This window comes from Heteronotia binoei, chromosome 3 (genome assembly GCF_032191835.1).
Source record: "Heteronotia binoei isolate CCM8104 ecotype False Entrance Well chromosome 3, APGP_CSIRO_Hbin_v1, whole genome shotgun sequence".
In the NCBI taxonomy this organism is placed as follows: domain Eukaryota; kingdom Metazoa; phylum Chordata; class Lepidosauria; order Squamata; family Gekkonidae; genus Heteronotia; species Heteronotia binoei.
Genome location: NC_083225.1, coordinates 55,975,582 through 56,001,394, shown reverse-complemented (window position 1 = coordinate 56,001,394; position 25,813 = coordinate 55,975,582). Strand labels below are relative to the sequence as shown.

Below are 25,813 nucleotides of genomic sequence, written 5' to 3'. Positions count from 1 at the left end.
CACAAATAAGGAGCAGCTATTTATATATAAGTTGTTACCATCTTCTTTTTCAGTGTCCATAGAGGTGGGAAGAAGGTTGCACTGTATAAAGATAATCTTTTATTACGAGGATGTACTATTAGAAATACAGAAGAAGTCTCAGGGATAGTCATCTATGCAGGTAAAGATGCAGCTGTTGTTTTTGCGATACATTTTTTTTAATCATCACCACAACTCTACATGTTATTCTTTAATACAATTCCTTTGGCAGGGCATGAGACGAAAGCCTTGCTAAATAACAATGGACCACGTTATAAACGCAGTAAGCTTGAAAGACAAATGAATGTTGATGTCCTTTGGTGTGTCCTCATACTTATTGTGATGTGTCTGTTTTCAGCAGTTGGTAAGTTCCCTTATTTTTTATTTCTGATAGCAAAATTTTAAAGTTTGGAAAATAAGAAAGCCAGATGTTTCTATTAATTAATATATAAGCATATGAACACTGACAATAATTCATATTTGTGGGGAAACAGGACCCACAAGTCTTCATTGCTGCCTGCTTGGAGGTAAAGAAGTTACTCAGACTTACTTAGGTAACCTGCCCTAACCAGCCCTTCTCCCTCTACTCTCAGTTCCAGTCTCTGTCTATTTCTACCACCACCATCAAGTCCAGGTGTGAAATTCTAGCAGGAGTTCCATTGCATAGTAGGCCACACCGTCCCCCGTCCCCCCTGATGTAGCCAATTTTCGAAGAGCTTACAAAAAAGAGCCTTGTAAGCTCTTGGAGGATTAGCTACATCAGGGGTGTGTGACCTAATATGCAAATGAGCTCCTGTTTGAATTCCATCCCTGATCAAGTCTATAGATTTGTTTGTAGGCTCCCTTTCCTTATAGTTTTAACTCTTGAATACTCATGAGATAATTATGCTCACCTCCCCCTTCTCTGTTGTTTACGCATGGATCAAACAAAGCTTTTATTGTGGTTTTCAATGATGAGACAAACTGCATTAAAAATGTAAAGAATTTTTAACAGAGAAATAAAATCACCATCATAAACAGACACAATGGATACGACAGAAGAAAAAGCAATAAAACCATGATCCTTTGACCCTATCTCCTTACATATGACATCTGTCAAGAGCCTGGGTGTGACACTCCTTTCGATGGAGGCCCAGGTCATGCATATTGCCAAACTGGCATTTTTCCATCTTTGCCAAGCTTGGCAACTGGCTCCCTTCCTATCATGCCCTGACCTAGCCACAGTAATTCATGCAATAGTCACCTCCAGATTAGACTACTATAAATCACTCTGTGCTGTCCTACCCTTGAGAGTGACTTGGAAACTCCATTGAGTCCAGAATGCAGCAGTATGAGTCCCTACAGAAACATCACGGAAGACACATATTCAACCAGTGCTGCACCAGCTACACTGGCTCCCGGTGGAGTTCCAAGTCAGATTCAAAGTTTTGGTCTTGACCATTAAGGCTTTGAGCAGTATGGGACCAATGTATCTGCAGGACCATCTCCTCTGGTAAGTCCCCGGAAGAGCATTACGCTCTACTGGTAACAACTCTCTGGTGATCCTTGGCCCTAGGGAAGTTCAGCTGTACTCAACCAGGGCCAGGGCCTTTTAGGTCCTGGTCCCAACATACTGGAACTCTCTGCCAGATGACAGCTGAAATGACCCACTACCCTCTGCCACCTCCCTCTGCAGACCTTTGTTTTCCTGATGGAAGATCAGCTCTTACCTTCAGGATGTAATCAGTATATTGATGTTATGACATACTAAGCTCTTCCAGCAGTTACATGTAAATGTTGAACTGCAGTAGGGTACAAGGTAAGAGTACTCTAAAGGACAAAGAGTACTCTATAAGTACTCTAAAGTACGAAGTCCAGGGAGTAGATCAGCAAGTACTTAATACTACCCATTGGCACCAACCTATCAACCAGGAACAAAATCACTGTTAAGCAATGCCTCTCAACTGACAATATCAAAGTCTGCTGAGGGGTCACAGAAGAATGAGCCTTTGTGCAAGTCCATCCCACCTGGAAGCCCTGGAAAGATGTTGAGGCTTCACTTCCAGTTGTGCTGTCCTAGAGATTGTGTGCTGGCTTTAGAAACCACTTTTCCTGATAACAACTTAAAGAAAATGGTAATTTCAATTAAATTCAATTAAATTATAATTTACCAAAGTATAGCATATTGCATCTGTATTGCAACTGGTTGGTAGGGAGGATCTGGTCTGAAAGTGAGCAATAGGTAATGAGCATTTAATACACTAACAGTCGAGCATTACTGTAAGTTATGAATTTAAACAAGAAAGGGTAATTATACCAGATAAAAGCTCTTTGTATTCTGTAAAGAAATGTGTAGACTTGTAAGAGGACAGCAAATTTCCCAGAGAGCAGTCACAGGGCAATCAGTTAAGACCACAGGCTTTGTATTTTGTGACCAAGGTTGTGTTGCTGTGGGGAAACGATTGTAATTAAATACAGGTTTCCTTGTGGCTGTTCTATATGAACCCTCTCTCCATTGTAAGTCTAATATCTATTCTTTGTTGGGTTCCTATCATGAAACTCACTTTACCTCAGCTTTGTACCTAACGATTGCAATGAATTTTATGAGGCCTATTTGGTCCATAACATACACCCTGGAGCCAGCTGTGGTATGTATGCCACCATACTGCCACCATATGGGCAGGGCTTTCCCATCTGTCTAGTATACTGGCAGGAAAAGGATAGGAAAGATCCACATGATTGTCGCGGTTCAATATGCACATGTATATTACAGCCATGTGCTACAGTACTGTAGGGAAACAAGTCCTTATACAGTTGTTTATGTGTGTGAAGGTTTCTTTCCTAAAAGCAATGAAGAATTATGAGTTCTTCAATTCTGAATGTTTTAATTTAAAATGCATTATGGGAGAGTCTGTTTAATGAAAGTGTATTTGTGTTCAAAGAAGTAAATTTTCCAACACAGAAATTCACAGTAATATAGCACAAAGGGCACAGTGCTATTTTCTGTTTCTTTTGCAGGTTTTCTCCAAGGAGAAACGTGTAAATTGAATATGTTGCCTTTGCCACTTCAAGTTTAATTTGTATTTTCATCTCTTTCACCTGTCTTGCAGGTCATGGAATCTGGGTCTGGCAGTATGATGACAAAAGGAAGCCTGTTTTTGATGTCCCAGGTCCTGACGGAAATTATTTGTCTCCAGCTGTAGCTGCAGTTTATTTATTTTTGACAATGATTATAGTTTTTCAGGTAACCATATGATATAAAATTGAGATACCTTTTAGATGTTTCTGCAAATGCATTTGTGTTACCAAATGCATATTTTTCAACATGGTTCTAAAAAAATTAAGATATTATACATCTGAGAAACAAAAATCTTATTGTCTCAGGACTGAATACGTTTACAGTCAGTCCTAAGCAGAATGACACAGAATTATTTAGGATTGCAGTGCTATTGACTCTGTTTAAGACTGCTCTGTTATTCACACATGTGAATAATATTCTGACTCCGCAATAAGCAAGCCTTGTGTTGGAAATCTCAGCCAACAAACTCAGCTCAATAAGTTGCATCAAGATAGCTGATTGTGATCCTTGTAAAGCCTTATTTAAAACATTTTGATTCTGGCTTTCCAAGGCTGGAGGCAGCTTCCAACAAAATGACAATTAAGCACAATTTGAAATGACTGTGTTATAAACAATGGTTAATTAAAACAATATAATCTACAGCAGCAGTTAACACCCAGACTCAAATACCTCTCATCATCAGCTGCAAGGCAGATTACCAGAGATGTGCATTTGCTTTCAAATGAATACAAACAAACCAAAATGACACAATTTGTTTCATTTGTTTGAATTATAAGGACAAAGAGTGAATAAGAGAATTCCTCTGCAACCTAATAGGGAAGAGACTCCCTTCTCTTCTGATCTCTCTCTGTTTGTCTCATCTTCTCCCCCATTGAAGTGTGCTTTGGGAGGCTGCTGTTGTAGCAGCACCAAGAAGTGTGGTGGCCAATTTAGCAGGCAGTGAGCCAAATAGGTTGGAGTAATAGGAAACAGAAGACTACCCCACCCTTCTGCAACCTTTTTTGACTTAGTAGATGCTGCTTTAGTGCATCCTGGGAAATATAGCCTCCTCCACCCCAGCTGCCTGAATGTAAGCGTCCAGGGCACTGGAGGAAACGGGGGAGGGGAGAAAGAAAGCAATTGCTCTACTGTTGACCCCACCCACCGACTGGATGGCCAGAAACATGACTGTCTGCTCCCACCACAAGCCTCAGTAGCAGCCACTGCCACAGCACATCAGTAGGCAGTGTCAGCAGTTAGCCAGTTGAGCCACTTTTTTCCTCACGGAAGAATACACAGAGAGAGAGAGAGACATATTACTATATTAATCTACTGTTTCATCTACAGCTAAAGAAGCAGAAGCACTAGAAAACATTTTGGGGGAAAGTAATGTCAGTGGCTGTTTCATGCTTTTGATGCTACATAAATTGGGTTAAGTGGTAATAGGGGATAGTAACATTTCCCCAGGTACATTCCCACCCAGTACCTTTTGTTACTGCTATTTATGAGGAAGAAGCAACAACAGTCACAACTTTTCCCTTTCTATATGCATTGCCAGTCAAAGGAGACCAGTTGGCCATCAGATGTAGGTTGCTGATCCAGCCTTTGTGTAAGCTGAATGTGATGTGCAGCTAGCCACCAGACCTTATCTATTTTTTTTTTATCCTCTAATGAGCTCAGGGCCTTCCTCAAAAGAGCTATATCATTTTCCTCTACTTTATCTTCACAACAACCTTTTGAGGTAGCTGAAGCTTGGGACGGGGAGAGAGAGAGAGAATAGCCCAAGGTCAGTCCATGAGCTTCCATGTCAGAGAGGGCTTCTGAACCCAGTTGTCCCAGACCTTAGTCCGATACTGTAACCACTGCACCACACTGGTTTATAAGCACCAAGTTAGGAAAGAAAATATTTCAGTATGAATGTAGCCTTTTATTAGGAAGTTTTAGAAAATCATTGAGAATCTGGTGGATTCCTGGGAAAAGTTCTTACAGTAACACTGCGATCAACAATTATAAAATGTGTACTTCCTACATCCTGAAAAAACAGCTTCCTGTGCAGCTTCTAACTATGTTTTCTAGATTAAACTACCCCAGGAGCTAATTTAGAAGCTTGTTATGCAGCTAGATAAAATTTGAGAACTATTAATTCAGTTTTTCTCCCCTTTGCTAAATCTTTTGTGCTAGCAGGGTTCTGACTGCACTCTCTGTCTTCCTTTCCCTCCCAACCTTTTTCTTCTTTTCCTAGCTACTTTCAGGCTCATCTTATTTTATTGAAAACATTTGCCTCTCTCCAAGCCTTGATAATCACACCACCAGACCTAATTATGGATATCAGCTCTACAAACTGCTCCATAAGCTTTCTTAATCTGTCACAGTAAACCTTTGCAGATATTCTAATAACTTTACAGTGTTGGCTTTAAGTCAAACTATATAAATTCGAAACAGGTACAGTACAATGCTGCAATTTTCACCACACATTGATCCAATTACCCTTCTTTTCTCCCTTTGTTGTTTTTCTCCTAATAACTCCGTATTTTTATGCATTTCAGGTTCTGATTCCAATTTCTTTGTATGTCTCTATTGAAATCGTTAAAATATGCCAAGTGTTTTTTATTCATCAAGATAAGGATTTATATGATGAAGAAACTGACTTTCAACTGCAGTGTCGAGCTTTGAACATCACTGAAGATTTAGGGCAGATCCAGTACATATTTTCAGACAAGACTGGGACTCTAACTGAGAATAAAATGGTCTTCCGAAGGTGCACTGTTTCTGGTATAGAATATTCGCATGATGCTAATGGTAAGCATGATAACTTTCCAATTAAATTAATGCACATAAAATTTGCTTTCATCAAAAAAGCCAGGTGTAAACTTTAGGTTGCAAACTTAAAAGGAATCACCCGTGTCAGATGATTTTTCAGAAGTGTTATCCCTCACTTTATACCTCTGCTATGCTAACAAAATACAAACAACAGGATGGCTTAAAGCCATTTTAATGGTACTTTCTACTTTAATAAGCTCCCTTCTGAAGTCAGTCCCTGAAATTAAATGGAGAGTCATCTTGTGTTAGCACATCATTTATTCAGCAAAGTTCAGTGGTCAAGTACCTTTGTTGTATACCTAAAGCTGGGAAAGGCCTCTGCCTGACCCCCTGGAGAGCTTCCACCAGCCACAGTAGAAAGTCCTGAGCTAGGTGGATCCGTGGTCTGATTCAACATAAGCTAGCATTGCCATTCATATATTCAAAACCTTGACCCATCCATGGTTAGTTTGAACATCTTCAGTAATCAGATTGCTCCCTTTGCTCTGTAGGGGAACATTCAATATTCCTTACTCCAAGGACTGCCTGTAGCTCTCCTTTGTATTCTGAATCCAGACCTGTCTAGCATTATGGCAAATAAGTGATCTAGAACAGAAGGCTGGCATGTTTAAGCTGGCTCCTTCCCCTGATTTCTCCTCCCCAACACTACTACCACTGCTCCTGCAGGATTCAATTAACAGGAGATTGCCAGAGCTGAGGGCACTCTCCCTCTAATATTATTCTCCAGTGTAGCACAATTGACATCAGTTATACAGTATGACTAATACCCAAGAAGGCATTTGCACAAGGCAAAAGGCCTATGTTTCTTGTGCTGTCGGCACTTTCCCCTATAATTTCTGCAATGGGAAGTAGAAAGAGTAGGATAAGAAAGAGAACTTTAAGGTTATAAAGAATCTCCATAATAAAGACATTGGGAATATCCTAACAATTTCCACTTGGTCTACCCAGATTCCTTAATACTTGCGTAAGCAAGACACCATTGTTCTTGGCTTGCCCTCTTGTTTGGACTTGGTGACAACTGGACAGTCAAGTCTACTACATTTTTTACAGTGCTGTAAATCAAGCAGCAAAATTATGATATATATTGCAATTTTTTGCAGAATTTCCTTTCAGGTGATATAAAGCGAGGCAGCCCAATCCTGAGCATGCTTATTTAAAAGTGAGCCTCATCATTTTAAAAATACTTCCTGTACTGAATATATTTGTCTCAAGAGGGCAAATAGTGTACCATAAAGTCATCTCAGGGGGAAAAAACCAAAGGGTTTAATGGCTGCCAGTACCACTCTGTTCTTAGGTTTAAATAGCTGGCCCCAACCAGCCAAACCAGCCAAAAGTCCAGTTAATGCCTTCCCTGGACATCGGTTCCTGAGCCAGTTCATGGCCATCTGTACTCATCAGGAAACCTACATTTATCTGCCTATTTTCATCTCTCCCTCCCCTGGCAGCCTCTATTCAGGAAAACAATGGCTGAGGTGTGCAATACTAGCCATCAGGCCCAGTTGTGTGGAGTTCCAGAAGCATCTCACTTTCTCCTGTATCCACCACCCCATACTATCTCTCTTTGTCTCTGCCTAGCAACCCCCATATCCTTTCCCCTTTCTCTGCTTCCTTCTCTACTCCCCGCCCACCAACCTACCTATCTTTATCTGCCCCCACATCTTCAATTATATTTATTATTATTTCACTTGTATTCCGTCTTGCTTCACAATGGGGACCAAAGCAGCTGACATCATTATCCTCTTCATTTTATCCTCACAAGCGCCACTGTGTTTAAAACCATATTGTTTCCCACAAATACAGTAAATTACATTATAATTATAAAGAAGGAACACATTAGTAGATTTCCTATGTGTTTGGGCATATTTTCTTTAGATGACAAAAGTTTCCCAGTCCTGGTATACTTTCCTTTCATGCATGTGATTATAATATATTAAGATCATATTGTAATACTAGTATTTCTTAAAAGCCAGTGAGAAAAGGACATTTCAAAGCATCCTTGATATAAGTAACATTATTTTCTTACCTCATATGGATTCACATGGTATGAATGTTCTTTAAAAAACATTTAAGACTCCAATGCATCTCTCTGTATTTGTAATACATAGGTATGTTCCTTAAAAGATCATAGCCTTCTACTTGGCAGCTACAGAAGACAGACTGTATTGCTTAGACTTGGGAAATATTGTTATTATTATTATCATCATCAGGTGTCGCTATGTTCAAGGATAGAGCAGTCCTGTCTTGGGGGGAGTGCCTCTTTAGAAAGCCACTGGAATAGCAGCTAGGGACAGTTTGTTGAGAGGCAGGTGAGGCAGAATTGCAGCAATTGAAATAGTTCTCAGCTTCTTCCAGGAGGCCATGAGGGGACAGGGATGGTGAGGAGGATATACTGTACTGTCTTCAAAATGCCAAGGAAGGTGGCCAATGAAGACTCTGCCTGGCTACTCACTCCAGGCTGCATAGGAGGGAAGCTGACAGGAAGGGGATGAGTGGATCCACTAACCCTCTCATCTCTTGAAGTGTCAACCCAGAACACAAGAGGTGAAGCCTGGTGGGAGGGGGCAGAGTCTCACTCCACACACACACATATCCTGTGCGCTATAGGACACTCCAGACATGTTTGCATGTTCTGATATCTTCAGGTATCACTTTCCCCTCAGATTTATTTACAAAATCGAAAATTAAATTTGAGTTTCCAATGAATATGCTGCTAAGAGTGAAATAAGTTTAATGCAAGACATTTATCAGCTGCGGGCAGCCATGGCTGGCGTTTTAGAGCCTTTTTAAAAACAAAGCTGGGAAAGAACTAGAAATGATTAGTGGCCCAAATGCTGCAGGGCCCTCTAGAGATTTCAGGGCTGGGAGCACTGGGTTTTGTTTTGTTTTTAGCAAAGTCATTTCATGACTGAAGTTTTAATGTCTGTGAATTTTTTTAGGCAGTTTTATTGCGTTGTTTTTAGTATGTGGCATACTACTGCATTTTATTAAAACTTTTGTAATCTACCTTGAATCTCATTGAGAAAGGCAGAATACGTATGAAATAAATACTTTTTTTTAAAAAAAGGAGCAATTTTACTGTCCATCTAAAACCGTCTCTATAGAGGCAACTTCATGTATTTCATGTTTGATTTCACACTAATCAGGCAAACAAGCAAGATGCTTGCTCTATGAAACACATATTGAGTATTTTTTTGCTTCTGACTAGGACTGTCATCTGATTTAAGAAAGTTGATTCTGTGCCAGTGTTCCCTCTAAGCTGAGTTGGTGTGAGCTAGCTCACAATTTTTTAGCCTCCAACTCACACATTTTTGTCTTAGCTCAGGAAAAATGGCCCTAGAGCAAACTAATTTATGCAGTAGCTCACAACTTTAATGCCAGTAGCTCACAAAGTAGAATTTTTGGTCACAAAACTCCACAGCTTACAGGGAACATTGTTCAGTGCATGAATTTTAGTTGATTGATTGATTGATCATTTGTGTAGGTAAAAACAGTACCCTTGAAGCTAGAAGTGTACTTCTGCCATTAAACAATCCAGCATATGTTATAAGAGGTATCATCCTAGAAGTGGCATACTTTTCCATGTTAGAAGAAGATGCCTATTTCAAGTTGATGATTGCCATCTGGAGTTTCATAAGCACTTATGTTTAAAATATTATAGTTATTGGAGGGGTATTTTTAAAGAAAAGTCTGCTGCCAAATTTATTGCGGGTGCATTTTTAGTCAGTCAGAAATGTTTATAATCAGTCTGATCAATTATATATTGCAGTGCTATTCTGACACACATAAACATATAGATGTGTGTGTGTGTATTGTATAACAGTCTCTTGTGCAAAGGAGCTTTTTTCACCAGGTACTTCTTGTTCTTCTGACGCACGCATACCTTTTGGCTCCTAATAAAGAGCCTTCTGTTTGGGGAGATTCCAAAAATATCCCTAGTCAAGGAATGGCACTGTTGACACTGGAAGTCATCCCACCATAGCATCTTATGAAGTATAAGGTTCATAGAAAACATTTTTTAGAATTGGGGTGGGGAAGGATAGAGAGGTGGAGAGAACATACTGTTCAGAGAAAGCATGTTGAGTAATACTGCAAATTGAGTGACCTGTTAGTTTTAAAGCCTGTTCAGTTCTTTTGTTGTATATGAGACGTTGTATCTTATATAATAGGTTTATAATCAAAGACCTTTTTGGTTTGACATGCATGGAAAATGAGTGTTAATGTCTGGGCCAATTTATGGCATGGGAGCTTTCAATAGGGCAGTCAACAGATTGTTGTGGTATGTAAAATCACATAATTATTTTGGTGTAGTCCAAATATCACAATTTTCTCATTCCTGATTACTGTCACTCTTGCTTTTTTCTGGGTGACTCTCTGTTTTTGTTGTTGCTGAATTAATGCCATTGCATCTATGTGATCTGGTACATTGTTAACTTTGCCTTGCACAACAATCCTGGCTCTCTGTTACATTGCAATCCTGTCAATCATCTTACTTTACAATCCTCTCAAGCACTCATTTCCTTTCTGTTTATTTTCAGCATTATATGGTGTTGGACATAGGTGTAATTGTAAAATATTGACAGATGAAAGTGAGTGTGCAGTTACAGGTGGGGAAAGCAGAACAGTCAATAGGGATGTACATCTGGGAAGAAAGTAGGTATTTTTCAGACCCAGATTTCAGAAAGGGGCTGTATATTGCTATTCTGGCTCATTCGAGTCCCACCATACTACTTCAGAATTTTGATTTAAGTTTTTTTTCCCAGAAGTCTTGACATTTTTAGGGGGGGGGGCATTATTCCCTATGGGGAGAAACTTTCCAAAGGATTGGAGTGCATTTTTTCAACCAAATGAGACCAAATTCAACAAGAACCTAGCCCTGCCCATTTACTGAGAACTCTCAAGTTTAATGATCCAATTCTACAATTCACAGAATAATGCGGTCTCTGAACAAGGTGCCCACAACTATCCTACTTGTATCCATTGTTTTGTATGAAGAAAGAATGCTGTGCTTTCTCCAGGACAAAAAAACTAATAGCCAAACACATGAGGACAATCAATTGGGGGGGGGGATCTCCAAAATGCAAACAGAACCAACAAATTCAACAGAATCAACATCAAACCAGAGAATCCCAACAGAACAGTGGGCAAGTGTGGCAAGGCCAACAATACCAATATCAAGCCAGAGAATCCAAACCAAACAATTTAAGCAAGGGACGCAGTTGCAAGCCCAACAGAACCAATGTCAAACCACAGAATCCAAGCAGAACCCAGGACTAGTGTGGCAATCCCAACAGACCCAATGTCAAACTAGAGAATTCAAGCCAAATTAACCTGCAAACTAGCACCAAAGCAGCCAATATGGCATACATGAGCTTCTTTTTAAGTTCTTCTGTGAGTTCTTATTGTTTTCATTGAAATACTCATCCACTTTCTCTTGTTGCACTTTCTCAATGTTCCAGTGATATTTTTGGAGTTTTCTTTTGTGAGAGTGACATGAACAGGGTTTTTGACAACATTGATTTATTTTCAGCATACAGCTATGCTGAGAGGTTCTGAGCCCCAGTAGTGGATAAAGCATGCTGCATAGCCACTAGGGTTCAGAACACAATTTTGATAGCTTTCCTGCTATTCTTTTCAGCTTCTGAGTTTTAAGTTTTTGGAAGAGTTAAGTTTTCCTTACTCCCCAACAGATGCTCATTCAGGAACAAGATGTGCTCCCTTCAAGTCACTCTCAAAATCCATGGCTGGATATCTATCTGACCTTCAGGAAGACTAATTGCTCAGCCTGCAGGGAAGCAGATATGACCATTGGCAGTATTGCTTGTCTAGGGGGGGAAGCTCACATGCATTTTTTTGGAGTGCATGAAAGGAGTCTCTGAGATGCAAGAGAGAGGTTCAGCCAGATTATCTCTTTCCAGGCCCAGTGAATTGGTGACATACAATTCGTAGGGCTCACATAAGTAGTCCCTCACCATTGCATCCACCAAACCTGGTTTGTATGCCTCATGTCCCCACTGGTATCAGCTGCCACCTCAATGGCTTCTATTACTCTGGGAGTGGCTATGAGGTCACCCTGCCCAAACAGGGAGGTGGCAATTGGAGCAGAAATGCTATTTCCCCTCCTGTCCATTCTTGGCCTGCAAGTGCAATACCCATCAAGAGAGCTCATCTCTGCAGCAAATTGAGCTGGCCAGCATGCTGGGTGAGGCTGCACAGATTACACAGGGTTGCCAACATTATGCTTGATAAGCTGTTCCAGTGCCCTCTTGAAGCTTAACATGGGTGCACACAATTTTGGAACAATGCATGTTCTGTGCCAGGGTTCAAAAAGGTGGCCATCTTCCACTGAAACATTTGAATCAAGGGAATGATGAGACCAAGACTTGCCATGTCAAACAAAAGTACTTTGGTGAACTTCTTGAAGGGCGTAAGAACCTCTACCACATAAGAGAGAGTCAGCCACTCCTGTTGCCATCTGAGGCTATCTTGTCCAAGGTGCTCTTCTGCTGCACTTGATGCTTGAAGCATGGCAAAGAAGCAGTTCCCGTGAGTGGCAATGTTATAATAATAATAATAATAAAATTTTATTTATATCCCACCCTCCCCGCCTAGGCAGGCTCAGGGTGGCTAACAACATTTATAAACATACAGAACAATAAATATAGGGCTTTAAAATTAACATTATTAAAAACCAGTCAGTATACAATTAAAATTTAACTTAATCTGACAGTGGTGATGGTATTTCCGGCGTTAATTTCTGTCAGTTTATATAGTTTACATAATAACATAGGTCCTTAAACAGAACCATATTGGCGGCTCCCTTTATAAACAACCACAATTCAGCAGTCCGTGTACGCTAGCTTGAAGAGGGTGGTCTTGCAGGCCCTGCGGAACTGATCGAGGCTCCGCAGGGCCCGCACCTCCTCCGGGAGCTGATTCCATAGGGAAGGGGCCACGATTGAAAAGGCCCGTGCACAAGTGTTCTGAAGTTTAGCTTCTTTCGGCCCAGGGGTAGTCAGTTTATTTTTCCCGGCTGACCTCAGTGCTCTCTGGGGCTCATATGGGGAAATACGGTCCCTCAGGTAGGCCGGTCCTCGGCCATATAGGGCTTTAAAGGTAATGACCAGCACTTTGTACCGGACCCGGTATGTAATCGGCAGCCAGTGCAGTTCGCGTAGCCCCGGCTGTATATGCTCCCACCTCGGGAGTCCCAGCAACAGCCTGGCCGCCGTGTTCTGCACTAGCTGCAGCCTCCGGGTCCGGCACAAAGGCAGCCCCAAGTAGAGGGCATTACAGTAGTCCAATCTTGAGGTGACCATCGCATGGATCACTGTTGCAAGGTCCTGGCGCTCTAAGAAAGGGGCCAACTGCCTCGCCCGCCTCAGGTGGAAGAATGCTGACTTGGCAGTGGCTGCTATCTGGGCCTCCATTGATAATGAAGGCTCCAGTAAAACACCCAAGCTCTTTACCTGGCCTGCTGCTTTCAATGGCGCGCCATCAAAGGCCGGGAGAGATATTTCCTTCCCCAGAGCGCCGCGACCTACACAAAGGACCTCTGTCTTCGTCGGGTTCAGCTTCAGCCCACTCAGCCTAAGCCACGTTGCAACAGCCTGCAAAGCCTGATCCAGATTCCCTGGGACGGAGTCGGTCCGGCTGTCCATTAGTAGATAGAGCTGGGTATCATCTGCATATTGATGGCAATCCAGCCCAAACCTCCGGGCAATCTGGGCAAGGGGGCGCATATAGATGTTAAACAACATCGGGGAGAGAACTGCTCCCTGAGGCACCCCACAATCTAGTATGCGTTTCTGGGACCGCTCGCCCCCAATCGCCACCCTTTGTCCCCGACCCAAGAGAAAGGAGGAAAACCATTGTAAGGCCAACCCCCAAACCCCTATGTCAGCGAGGTGGCGGGTCAGCAGCTGATGGTCGACTGTATCAAATGCCACCGACAGGTCTAACAGCATCAGTACCGCAGCGCCGCCTCGATCCAGTTGCCACTGGAGGTCATCCACCAAGGCGACCAGCACCGTCTCCATCCCATGGCCCGGCTGGAAACCAGATTGGCACGGGTCCAGGACGAAAGCGTCATCCAGAAACCTCTGTAGCTGCAACGCCACTGCCCTCTCAATAATTTTACCTAAAAACGGTAAATTAGACACCGGACGGTAATTTGCCAATTCGGCCGGGTCTGTTGTACATTTTTTCAAGAGGGGGTGGACCAAGGTCTCTTTCAGAGGTGTTGGAAAATGCCCCTCTATGAGGGATCTATTTATGATGTCCCGTAAAGGACATCTAAGCTCCCTCTGGCAGGATTTGATCAGCCAAGAAGGGCAAGGGTCCAAATCGCATGTTGTTGGGCGAGCAGCAGAGAGGATTTCGGCGACTTCCTCCAGGCTGAGTGGGTCAAAGTGATCCAGCACTAAGCCCGAAGACAGGCACGGAGCCTCAATTTCACTTACTGTATCCAATGTAGTAGGCAGGTCTTGGCGGAGCGACGAGATTTTATCTGCAAAATGTTTTGCAAATGCCTCACAGCCAATCTCTAATTCTCTAACATTTGGTTTGCCTTGTGGCAGTGTTATAAGGTCTCCAATTATTCTAAACAATTGTGCTGGGCGCGAATTTGCAGATGCAATCTTGGTTGCAAAGTAGTCTTTCTTTGCAGCCTTGACTGCCATCTCATAAGACTTCATAAATGTTCTATAGGATGTTCTCGTCGCTTCGTCCCGAGTATGCCTCCATTGCCTCTCTAGTCGTCTGAGCCCTTGTTTCAGCTGGCGCAGCTCCAAGGTATACCATGGGGCCAGCCTCACACAAGGGCGCAGAGGGCGCCAAGGTGCAATTTCATCGATAGCCCTGGATAGCCGGCCTTGCCAGGCTTCCACCAGGTCATCGAGGGAATTGCCAGTGGGCCAGGGATCCCTCAGGGCCGTTTGGAACCGTTCCGGGTCCATCAGGCCCCGAGGGCGAGCCAAAATACGCTCTCCGTCCATACAGGGTTGGGGCAGTGTCTCCACACGGGCCTTAAGGGCTAGGTGATCCGACCATGGAACCGCTTCTACAGCGATATCGTTCACCAAAATCCCAGACACAAAGATGAGGTCTAATGTGTGCCCGGCCTGATGCGTGGGAGTCGTAACAAATTGAGAGAGTCCCAGTGTCGCCATGGAAGACACTAGGTCCATCGCCTGAGTGGAGGCCGTGTCGTCAGCATGGACGTTGAAGTCACCCAGGACCATAAGCCCTGGGTACTCCAACGCCCAGCCCGCCACTGCCTCCAATAGTGATGGTAAGGCGCTAGCTGGTGCGTTAGGCAGACGGTACACCAGCCAGACTGCCAACCCCTCTCCAACATCCCACGCCAGACCAGCACATTCGATACCATCAATCTTTGGGGCCGGGAGAGCCCGAAAGGAGTAACCCTCCTGTATGAACAATGCCACTCCTCCCCCCCGCCCACTAATCCGTGATTGGTGAAAGACCGAGTACCCCGGGGGGGACATCTGAGAGAGAGCTACTGTCTCCCCGTCCCGCACCCAGGTCTCGGTCACGCAAGCCAGGTCCACGTCCTGCCGAAGCAGGAACTCCCTAAGGGTCGAGGTCTTATTGTTTATGGACCTTGTTTATCGATTGTGTACCAGAGATAGGTTTCTCGGAGCAGCCTGCAGAACCCAGCATCCTCAGCAATAGAAGATGGCTGCCCATCTAGAATAGTTATCTGACTGAGGAGGGGAACAACCCTCTGCCTGCCTGCTTCTGCCCACCTCTTTGCATCCTAGTACCAGCCACACCAAACATCTCCATCAGAGATGCTTGGTGTCTCTTCCTGAGAGGTAGAGTACCAGACTGGGTTGTGGAGTGACTCCTCTGTTGGCTGGCTGGTGTTCACATGGCCACTCTGCCTCTTTTTTCTCCCCCTGAAGAAGCACAATAGAAGGATGCCTGAGGGAAAATGAGATGGCATCATTTTGGGTGCCCCATCATCATCTTGCACCACCTCCAGCTTCAGAAGATTTGCTGGGCTCTGAAGGAACTGGAGAAGGAGCAACTAGTCTCTCTTACAGTTCCTCCAGAAGTTCTGCAGTTCCCTGGGGTAAACTCAAGACTTGCATCTCCCAAGTTCAGGCCAAAAGACATCTCAGGCTCCTCCCTCTGCTGCTACTAAGTCATAACAGCTGGAAGAGGGACAGCATGAACAGCTGTCCCTCCTTCTTGTTACGCAGTGCCAGAACCTACTTCAGGCACCCTCGCAGGCAGCACTTCAACTACAGCCTCAATGAAGAGAGCTTATTACGGTACCCCAGCCAAAGGGTGGTGGAAGACAACAATTAATTTGAATTTAATTTAATTTTTAGATTTATATCCTGCCCTATCCCACAAGCTGGCTCAGGGTGGCTTACAACAATAAAAAACAACAGAGTTTTTTTTAAATTTTGAAAAGCTTTATTAATATAAAGTTCAAGGTACAATAGTGATGAGACATCAACAGATGTGTAGCATGTACCAATATAAAATAGGGAAATGGAAACATACAATGTTAGCTATTAAAGGCTAATTACAACATTAGTTGACATGACATCAAAATAGCATGGTATGAGTCATTAGGGTTCCTGCTGTCCTTCGAGACTTTATCAATAAAGGGACACCATTTGCACATAAAGTCTAGGGAAGCGATTTGGGAGGAGCAACGAGGATCCAAATCATAGGTGAGCTTATCTAAAACAAAATAATCCCACAATTTCAGCCACCATGCCTGTCTCGAAGGAGGCGTTCGTTGCTTCCAAACCAGGGCAATCGCGAATTTAGCTGCTACGAACATGTGTGAAACTAGTTCTTCTGTGTGGTCAGGAGCGCGTGAGGCGCCTGCAAGGTTCAGGAGAGCGTACTCTGGCGTGAATGGTGGAGAGTATGAGGTGAGGGCATGCACTTCTTGGTAAATTAGCCTCCAAAAGCTTTGTATGACGGGGCAGAGCCACCAGGAGTGGAAAAATGTGCCTCTCTGGCCGCAGTTCTTAAAACAAAGAGGTGAAGTAGAGGAAGAGTGTGATAATTGTGCTGGAGTCATATACCAGCGCGTGAGAACTTTAATGGCTTGAAGTTGCACATTTAGTGCCTTCGTTTTATATATGGAGAAGCCCCAAATAACCTGCCACTGCTCCTTAGTTAGCTCGGTGCCCAGATCTCGGTGCCAGGCCCCTTGTTAGGAGTGTGGTTTTGTGTCAACGGAGTGGAGTAACAGTTTGTAAATTTTCGATATCAATCCCTTAATAGGGGCTTCATCACTATACAAATATTTCTCAAACTCCCCAAGATGAATCCGCAAGGAAGGGCTAAAGTGATGAGTGTCTAATAAATGCTTAAGCTGCAGGTACTCAAACCAGGGAAGTCGAATTTCAAAGTTTGCCTCCAAGGTCACTTTATCTTTCAGAACCCCGTTGGAGAGGACATCAGCAAAGCGGGTCAGCCGCAACTGTTTCCATGATGTGAAAGAGTGTTTATTCAAACCTGGAGTAAACCAGGGTTGACCGACAAATGTGGCTAAGGGGGGAGTTGGGGGGGGCTAGCAGGTTGCAGTGTTTGCGCCAAACTTGCAGGAGAGAAGCTAGAAAAGGATTGGAAGAAAAAGAAGACTTAGCCCGTCTAGATATGCCCCAGAGCTCCTCCTGAAAAGAAGAGGTCTTAAGATAAAATACATACCACAAGTTAGGAAAGGCACAAACAGGTATAAGAAGAGGCCAGCGTGGTTAACAAACAAAGTAATGGAAGCTGTAAAAGGTAAGAAGGACTCCTTTAAGCGGTGGAAAACCAGTCCAAGTGAGATTAATAAAAGGGAACACAGGCAGTGGCAAATCAAATGCAAGACTGTGATCAGGCAGGCAAAAAGGGACTATGAGGAGCATATTGCAAAAAACATAAAGACCAACAATAAAAAATTCTTCAAATATATTAGAAGTAGGAAACCAGCCAGGGAAGCAGTGGGGCCCTTGGATGACCATGGGGTAAAAGGATTTCTGAAGGAGGATGGGGAAATGGCTGAGAAGCTGAATGCATTTTTTGCCTCCGTCTTCACCGTGGAAGATGAGAAGTGTTTGCCCGCCCCAGAACCACTAATATTGGAAGGGGTGTTGAAAGACCTGAGTCAGATTGAGGTGACAAAAGAGGAGGTCCTACAACTAATAGACAAATTAAAAATTAATAAGTCACCGGGTCCAGATGGCATACATCCAAAGTTGAACTTGTGGATCTTCTAACAAAAATCTGTAATCTTTCATTGAAATCTGCCTCTGTTCCTGAGGACTGGAAGGTAGCAAATGTCACCCCCATCTTTAAAAAGGGTTCCAGAGGGGATCCAGGAAATTACAGGCCAGTCAGTCTGACTTCAATACCGGGAAAGTTGGTAGAAACCATTATCAAGGACAGAATGAGTAGGCACATTGATGAACACGGGTTATTGAGGAAGACTCAGCATGGGTTCTGTAAGGGAAGATCTTGCCTCACTAACCTGTTACATTTCTTTGAGGGGGTAAACAAACTTGTGGACAAAGGAGACCCGATAGATGTTGTTTACCTTGACTTCCAGAAAGCTTTTGATAAAGTTCCTCATCAAAGACTCCTTAGAAAGCTTGAGAGTCATGGAGTAAAAGGACAGGTCCTCTTGTGGAACAAAAACTGGCTGAGTAATAGGAAGCAGAGAGTGAGTATAAATGGGCAGTCTTCGCAGTGGAGGACGGTAAGCAGTGGGGTGCTGCAGGGCTCGGTACTGGGTCCCATGCTCTTTAACTTGTTCATAAATGATTTAGAGTTGGGAGTGAGCAGTGAAGTGGCCAAATTTGCGGATGACACTAAATTGTTCAGGGTGGTGAGAACCAGAGAGGATTGTGAGGAACTCCAAAGGGATCTGTTGAGGCTGGGTGAGTGGGCGTCAACGTGGCAGATGCGGTTCAATGTGGCCAAGTGCAAAGTAATGCACATTGGGGCCAAGAATCCCAGCTACAAATACAAGTTGATGGGGTGTGAACTGGCAGAGACTGACCAAGAGAGAGATCTTGGGGTCGTGGTAGATAATTCACTGAAAATGTCAAGACAGTGTGCGTTTGCAATAAAAAAGGCCAATGCCATGCTGGGAATTATTAGGAAGGGAATTGAAAACAAATCAGCCAGTATCATAATGCCCCTGTATAAATCGATGGTGCGGTCTCATTTGGAGTACTGTGTGCAGTTCTGGTCGCCGCACCTCAAAAAGGATATTATAGCATTGGAGAAAGTTCAGAAAAGGGCAACTAGAATGATTAAAGGGCTGGAACACCTTCCCTATGAAGAAAGGTTGAAACGCTTAGGGCTCTTTAGCTTGGAGAAACGTCGGCTGAGGGGTGACATGATAGAGGTTTACAAGATAATGCATGGGATGGAGAAAGTAGAGAAAGAAGTACTTTTCTCCCTTTCTCACAATACGAGAACTCGTGGGCATTCGATGAAATTGCTGAGCAGACAGGTTAAAACGGATAAAAGGAAGTACTTCTTCACCCAAAGGGTGATTAACATGTGGAATTCACTGCCACAGGAGGGGGTGGCGGCCACAAGCATGGCCACCTTCAAGAGGGGGTTAGATAAAAATATGGAGCAGAGGTCCATCAGTGGCTATTAGCCACAGTGTGTATGTGTGTGTATATATATATATATATATTTGGCCGCTGTGTGACACAGAATGTTGGACTGGATGGGCCATTGGCCTGATCTAACATGGCTTCTCTTATGTTCTTATGTTCTTAAGATAGGAGTTTTCAATCAGCTTCCAGTCTGCCACATAGGAAGGCCTGTAATATTTAATTAAGGTGGAGAGGATGATAGCATCATGATATCTGGAGATATCTGGGACTGCTAAACCACCCCTCGAAGTAGATCGCCTGCAAGATGCAAAATTAAGCCTTGGCTTCCGATGTTGCCATACAAATCCATTCACTTGAGTCTGCCATTTATGCAGCAAAGATGCCAGGATACATAGAGGGACAGCGCGCAAATAAAACACTATCTTAGGCAAGATCAAAGACTTGACTAGGTAGATCCGTTCCAATAGAGTGAAAAATTTTTTGTCAGAGTAGGTTAGAAGAGAGTTGATAGAGTCATAAATTTCTGTCCGGTTAACAGAAGAGAGGGTATCAAAATTTAGAGGGATGTGAACTCTGAGATGCTTCCAAGATTTTGTGACCCATTTGTAGTTATATTGTTTCCTGATGAAGGCGATGGAAGCGGAAGATAAGGAGATGGGATGCAGAAGGGATTTTTCAAAATTTATAGTGAGGCCGGAAGCTGCAGCAAATTCAGACAGGTGAGAGTGGATTGCTGGGAGCGATAAGGTAGGGTTGGAGAGGTATAGAGTTATATCGTCCGCAAAAAGGCTTAGCTTAAAAGCTCTAGACATTACCGGGACACCGTAAATTCGAGAGTCATCCGTAATTTTAATGGCAAGGGGCTCAATTGCAAGAGCAAATAAGAGGGGTGAAAGAGGGCACCCTTGACGAGTACCCCTAGACAATTTAAAGGAATCTGAGTTAAGGTTATTAATTCATAACAGGGCCGAAGGGGAGAGGTAAAGAGAACCTATAAGATTGCAAAATTTGGGACCAAAGTTCATTCTTTCGAGTAGAGAGTGGAGATACCTAGGCTCAACCGAGTCGAAGGCTTTCTCTATGTCTATAGATAATATGCAAGCATCACAGATGGCCTTAGATTTGCAGTGATGAATTAAGTTCAACGTTTTTTGGGTGATGTCAGTTAGGTCACGACTAGGGATGAAACCTGACTGATCTGGAGCAATATAACTTGCTATGAAGCTATTTAACCTTTTAGTTAAGATACTAGCAAAAAGCTTGTAGCCCGTATTTAGGAGGGATATTGGTCGATAAGATCTAGGGTCCAGTTCATTCCTTCCCTTTTTGTGCAAAACAATGATCTTGGCGAGGCTCCATGACTGGGGAGTAAGACCAGTATCTAGGATATGATTAAAAAGAGACAATAAATATGGAGAAAGTGAGAGGCCATGGGCTTTGTAAAATTCGGAGGTAAAGCCATCAAGGCCTGGGGATTTGTTTGTGTAAAGATTTAATGGCTTCGGCCAGTTCCATTTCATCTATGGGATGGTCAAGAAAGCTCCTATGAGGTTCTAGTATCGTGGGGAGGGAGTCAATAGATTGAAAGAAGGTTGAGATCAAATCTGAGGATGGGTTTTGAGATTGGTATAAGGAGGAGTAAAATTGCTTAAAGACTTTCAAAATGGATTTAGAGGAAGTGCATAAAGCACCATTACGGTCTCTAATACCCTTCACATTTAAGTTAGCAGCTTGACGCTTGGCTTTCCAAACCAAGAGCCTTTGGAATTTAGGGCCTCTATAACAACAAGCCTGCTTAGTGAATAGTAGGTTGCGCTTAATTCCATGTGTTTCCAAAGCTTCTAGCCGTTTCCTTTCTTCTTGCAATTGGAGGTAAATTTTCTTGTTGCACGTCCGCTTGTGTTGAAGCTCAAGGTCTCTGGTTGTGGCAGTTAGGGTGCTAATGAGGTGATGCCTTTTCTTTTTTCACGCAGCTGCTAATGCTATGATCTTGCCCCGTAAGACAGCTTTGCACGCGTCCCAGATCGTTTGGAGAGGGAGGTCACCAGACAGATTATGCCTAAAGAATTCTTTGATTTCACATTCAATTTGACCCGAGAATTCTTTATCTAATAGGAGGTGATTGTCTAGTCTCCAGGAGAAACTACGGTCATATTGTTCCGTTGACTTAAGGGAACAGAGAACTGGGGCATGGTCAGACCAAAGTTTTGATTCTATAGATGCATCTATAAGGGCATTGCAAAGAGAGTTGGAAAGAAGGATAAAATCAATGCGCGTGTAAGTTTGGTGTTGTGAGGAAAAGTAGATAAAATCCCGCTCGTTCTGGTGGAGGAATCTCCAGGCATCTGTAAGCCCCATGTCTATCATGATTTTTTGCAGGCCCGTAGGTGAAGAGAGTCGATTAGGGGGAGGGCGAGATGATGTGCAGTTTGATTTTCTATCTAGTTGGGTGTCCATGAGGAAGTTAAGATCAGCACCGATAATTAGAGGGCCTTCCTGGAAGACTTTTAATTTAGACATAACCTCACGGATGAAGTCTAATTGTCCTGAATTGGGCGCATATAAGGCAGCTAGGGTTATAGGTTCCTCATTGAGTTTGCCCTTCACAAATAGGTATCTACCACGGTCATCTCCTTCCGAAGCCTGACAAGAGAATTGGAGAGAACGCGAAAGTAAAATAGCAACTCCCCGGGCATGAGACTCATCTGGGGCAGTGGAAGTCATGGGAAAATAAGGGGAGCGGAACATGAGGTTAATATCATTTCTCAAGTGGGTCTCTTGCAAAAAGACAATATCTAGAGCCTCCCGTCTTAGACTTGAGAGGATACATCTGGATTTAATTTTGCTATTGAGCCCCCTGCAGTTTAGCGAGAGAATTTTCAGGTCTGGAGCCATTAAAGTCTAAATGGGCAGATGGTGCGGAAAGCCCTTCCTTGGGGGCTAAAAGCAAGAAAGAAATAATGAGGAGGCAAAATACAGAGGCTATAGTGGAAAGGTGTAGTGTAAAGCCCTGCGCATATGAATACATGTAGAGTGATATAAAGGAGTACCTTTGTAGCATCAGTAAGATGGAGCACTGAGAGGTGTGAAGTTATGGAAGCTGGACCCAAGTGCTGCGATATCTTATGCCAATCTGTCAGACCAGACCAACAGGATTGTAACAGGTCTGAGAGCAGAGAGTCCCATAACCCAGGAGACAAATTTATAAAGCACTGAAGTAAGGATTGACTATCTGTAAGACAGTCCAGTGGTGATAACGTCATGCCTGACCATAAAAAACTAGAGGGAGAACAAGAGAATATGACACACGACAGTATAAAACTCTGCCATTTCCCTTGTTGTCCAGTAGATGGCACACTTGAACAGCAAAACCAACTGTAACCAGAATGTTTTGTAACTGAAAAAGGATGACAGCAAATGCAATCCATTACCCTCCCCCTCCCCCCACCCCCCTTTACTGCTCCCCCCACGGGCAAATTGTAATGATAGGCAATTTGCAGAGGTGCCCGTGAAGGAGCAGACCCATTCCCAGATAAGCTGAACAATAAAACTAGAAACAAACAAACAGGGAAAACCCGTGGGTCCCAGGAAACTACCTGGGACAGGGGACCTCGTACCCAGCCACTGCACATCCCCATCATTACTGGGAGCTGGAGAGTGCGGCCCCGTGTTGCCCTCCCCCCCACCCTCCCTTCGATATCATAAAGCCTATAACACCTTTCTTCAAGAAAGGTTGATAGAGTGACACAGGTTTATGAAGAAGTCGTAGGTTGCAGAACTTGCATGGGATCTGGATCCCGAGCTAGCTCAGGAGTGCGAACTGAGATTTTGCGATCCTTTTGTGGTGATGTAAAGGTCCATTTGCGCTTCTGTGACTTGCGATCCAGCTCCATCGGGGCATCTAAGTTAAGTGATTGCAGTAGGTATAGACCAGCGTCAGGGTCTTCGACAGTCCAAGTTTTCCCTTGGTGGTGGACGATGAGCCTGCCAGATGGCGACCACTTGTAGCGGATGTCTGCTGCAGCCAGCTTTTGGGCAATTGGTTTAAGTAGGTATCTATTCTGCAGAGTTTCTGCAGAGAGGTCAGGAAAGGCTAGAATTCGTTTGTCCTTGAATGCTAAACCGCTTTGGTTTCTGGCAGTATCTAAGATCTTCTTTTTGACACGGAGGTCTGCTAATTCTATAATGATATCTCGAGAGCCACGGGAACGGGGGGAGAAAGCCGAGCCCAACCGGTATGCACGAATGATATGTGGGGCAATGCCGTCTTCTAAATGAAGAGCAGTTGATAGCCAAGACGCTATGAATCCAGCTAGGTTCGATGATCCTTCCTCATGCTCATCAAAGCCTCTCAGTTTGACATGCCGTTCTCGTGCTTTATTGTCTAAGGACAAGATTTTGTCAGTGGCCCAGCGTTGGTGAGCTTGAAAATGGCGGACGTCATCCTGATTAGCAAGGCCTGTTTCTAGCGCCGAATTAGCAGTAGCTGTGACTTCTTGCAGGGTGAGCTGCATAGTGTTGAGTTGTTCTGTGATCGGCTTAAGAATGGTGGTTATGTTTTCAAGCATGTCCAATTGAAAAGAACTCAGGGTGCTGCGGAACTCTCTCATTGTGAGAAGATCTGAGGTGGGAGGTTGGCTGGCAGTTTCATCCGCCATATTGAGTAGGCCGACCGGCCTTGACAGGGAGCTATTTAATCGGGAGCTTGGATCAAAAAAAGATTCGAGGAGCCGAGCGCTGGCAGAAACGGGCTTACTTTTCTTGTGGGACGATTTTCCCATAATCTGAGGAGAAACTCGATGCGGTAACCTGTGTCAGTGAGGGAGGGTGGGGAGATCGGGTCGGGAGCCGAAGCCTCACACGTCTGCTGCCATTCGCACCGACGCCACGCCCCCCCCCAACAACAGAGTTAAAATAATATAAAAACAGACATTACGAAACAGGAGCAGCACAGTAAACAATCTTACAGTCATAGGCGGTAAACAGCATGTGGCTGATGGCTAACAGCATAACATAACACCATAATAGGTGAAATGTTGTGGGAAGTGATGACTTTCAAAGGACACCCACTGGATTAATTAAAAGCCTGATGGAAGAGCTTCATCTTACAGGCCTGCGAAACCTTGATAAGTCCCGCAGGGTCCGGATCTCCAGCAGGAACTCATTCCACCAGATAGAGGCCCAGACCGAAAAGGTCCTGGCCCTCGATGAAGCCAACCAGGTGTCCTTAGGACCAGGGACCAGGGGGGTTCATATGGGGACAGGTGGTCTGTACAATTGATGGGAGGCTTCCATGCAGTGGGGCAGGCTTCCATACAGGTGAGGGGAAAGTCAAAATTCCCTCCACCATACTATTCTTCTCAGCCTTTCCTCTAGGGCTTTGCTGCCCTCTATTCTTCTCAGCCTTTCCTCTAGGGCTTTGCTGCCCTCCCCTCCTATCTCTCATTCTGTCCCCCTGGAAAATGTCACCAAAGTAAGCTTGCTACCACACATCCTTTCTTTGGGAAGAGGGGTTTAAAAACTACACCAAGATTTGGTCAGTTGAATTATTTTCAAAAACCTGCTTCTGACTCTCTAACATAAATGCTAATGTTTTTGTATCTGTAAGATGTGACTAAAGTATGGAATTCTTTTGTAAAACTTCTGTTGTTTTTTTCAAACCTAAACACAAAGCCTAAATTCCCCCCCCCCCCCGAAACAAAATTAATCCCTAGTCTTTCTGAAAATCTGACTTCAGTTTTTTGGAAGACTAAAAGGTCGACCTAACCTTCCCACCCACCCCCCATCACCTGGCTTCAAATGTTTTGAAGTCCTGATTAGCCTAATCATTTTTAAAAGATAAACTGTATGTTCTAACTTTAAAAAAAAAAATCTGGCTAATTTTTAGAAAGCCAACCAAAGCCTATTTATATTTTTAGAACACTGAAGTTGAATTATTTTTTAAAAAATGCCTAAACCTTCTCCTATAGTTAACTATTACAACATAACTTAAAATTTTCTTCAGAACAATTACATTTTTCAGACCCATCAGGAACACCCAAAGCTCCATGAAACCACTCTCCTCAAAAAATGCAGCACAAAAAGGAATACAGCTGTAAAAAAGGAATGCAGCTGTAAAACCAGAACCAAAAGAATGCCAAATTATAAACTTTTTAAAACAGTAACAAATTGACAGGCCCCCCAAAAAGCACAAACTCTTTAAAAATTAGAATGCAGAGCAGTTAAAAATTCTAAAGAGAACCCTGAAAAATAGCACACACCTTTAAAACCCTTTAAAAACAAAACCAAGGAAAATCATTCCTAAATGGAACCAGAAATGAAAAAAGGCTCC

The 25,813-nt window shown here is 43.5% G+C and overlaps 1 protein-coding gene across 1 annotated transcript in view; it reads left to right on the top strand.

Moving 5' to 3' along the window:
- ATP10A (ATPase phospholipid transporting 10A (putative)) overlaps nt 1-25,813 on the top strand; it is a 163,362-nt gene that overhangs the window by 93,599 nt on the left and 43,950 nt on the right. Inside the window, exons 5-8 of the mRNA XM_060233861.1 lie at nt 54-160; nt 251-382; nt 3,108-3,241; nt 5,602-5,854. Of these exons, the coding sequence (XP_060089844.1) occupies nt 54-160; nt 251-382; nt 3,108-3,241; nt 5,602-5,854 (626 nt within the window). The remainder of the gene's footprint in view (nt 1-53; nt 161-250; nt 383-3,107; nt 3,242-5,601; nt 5,855-25,813) is intronic.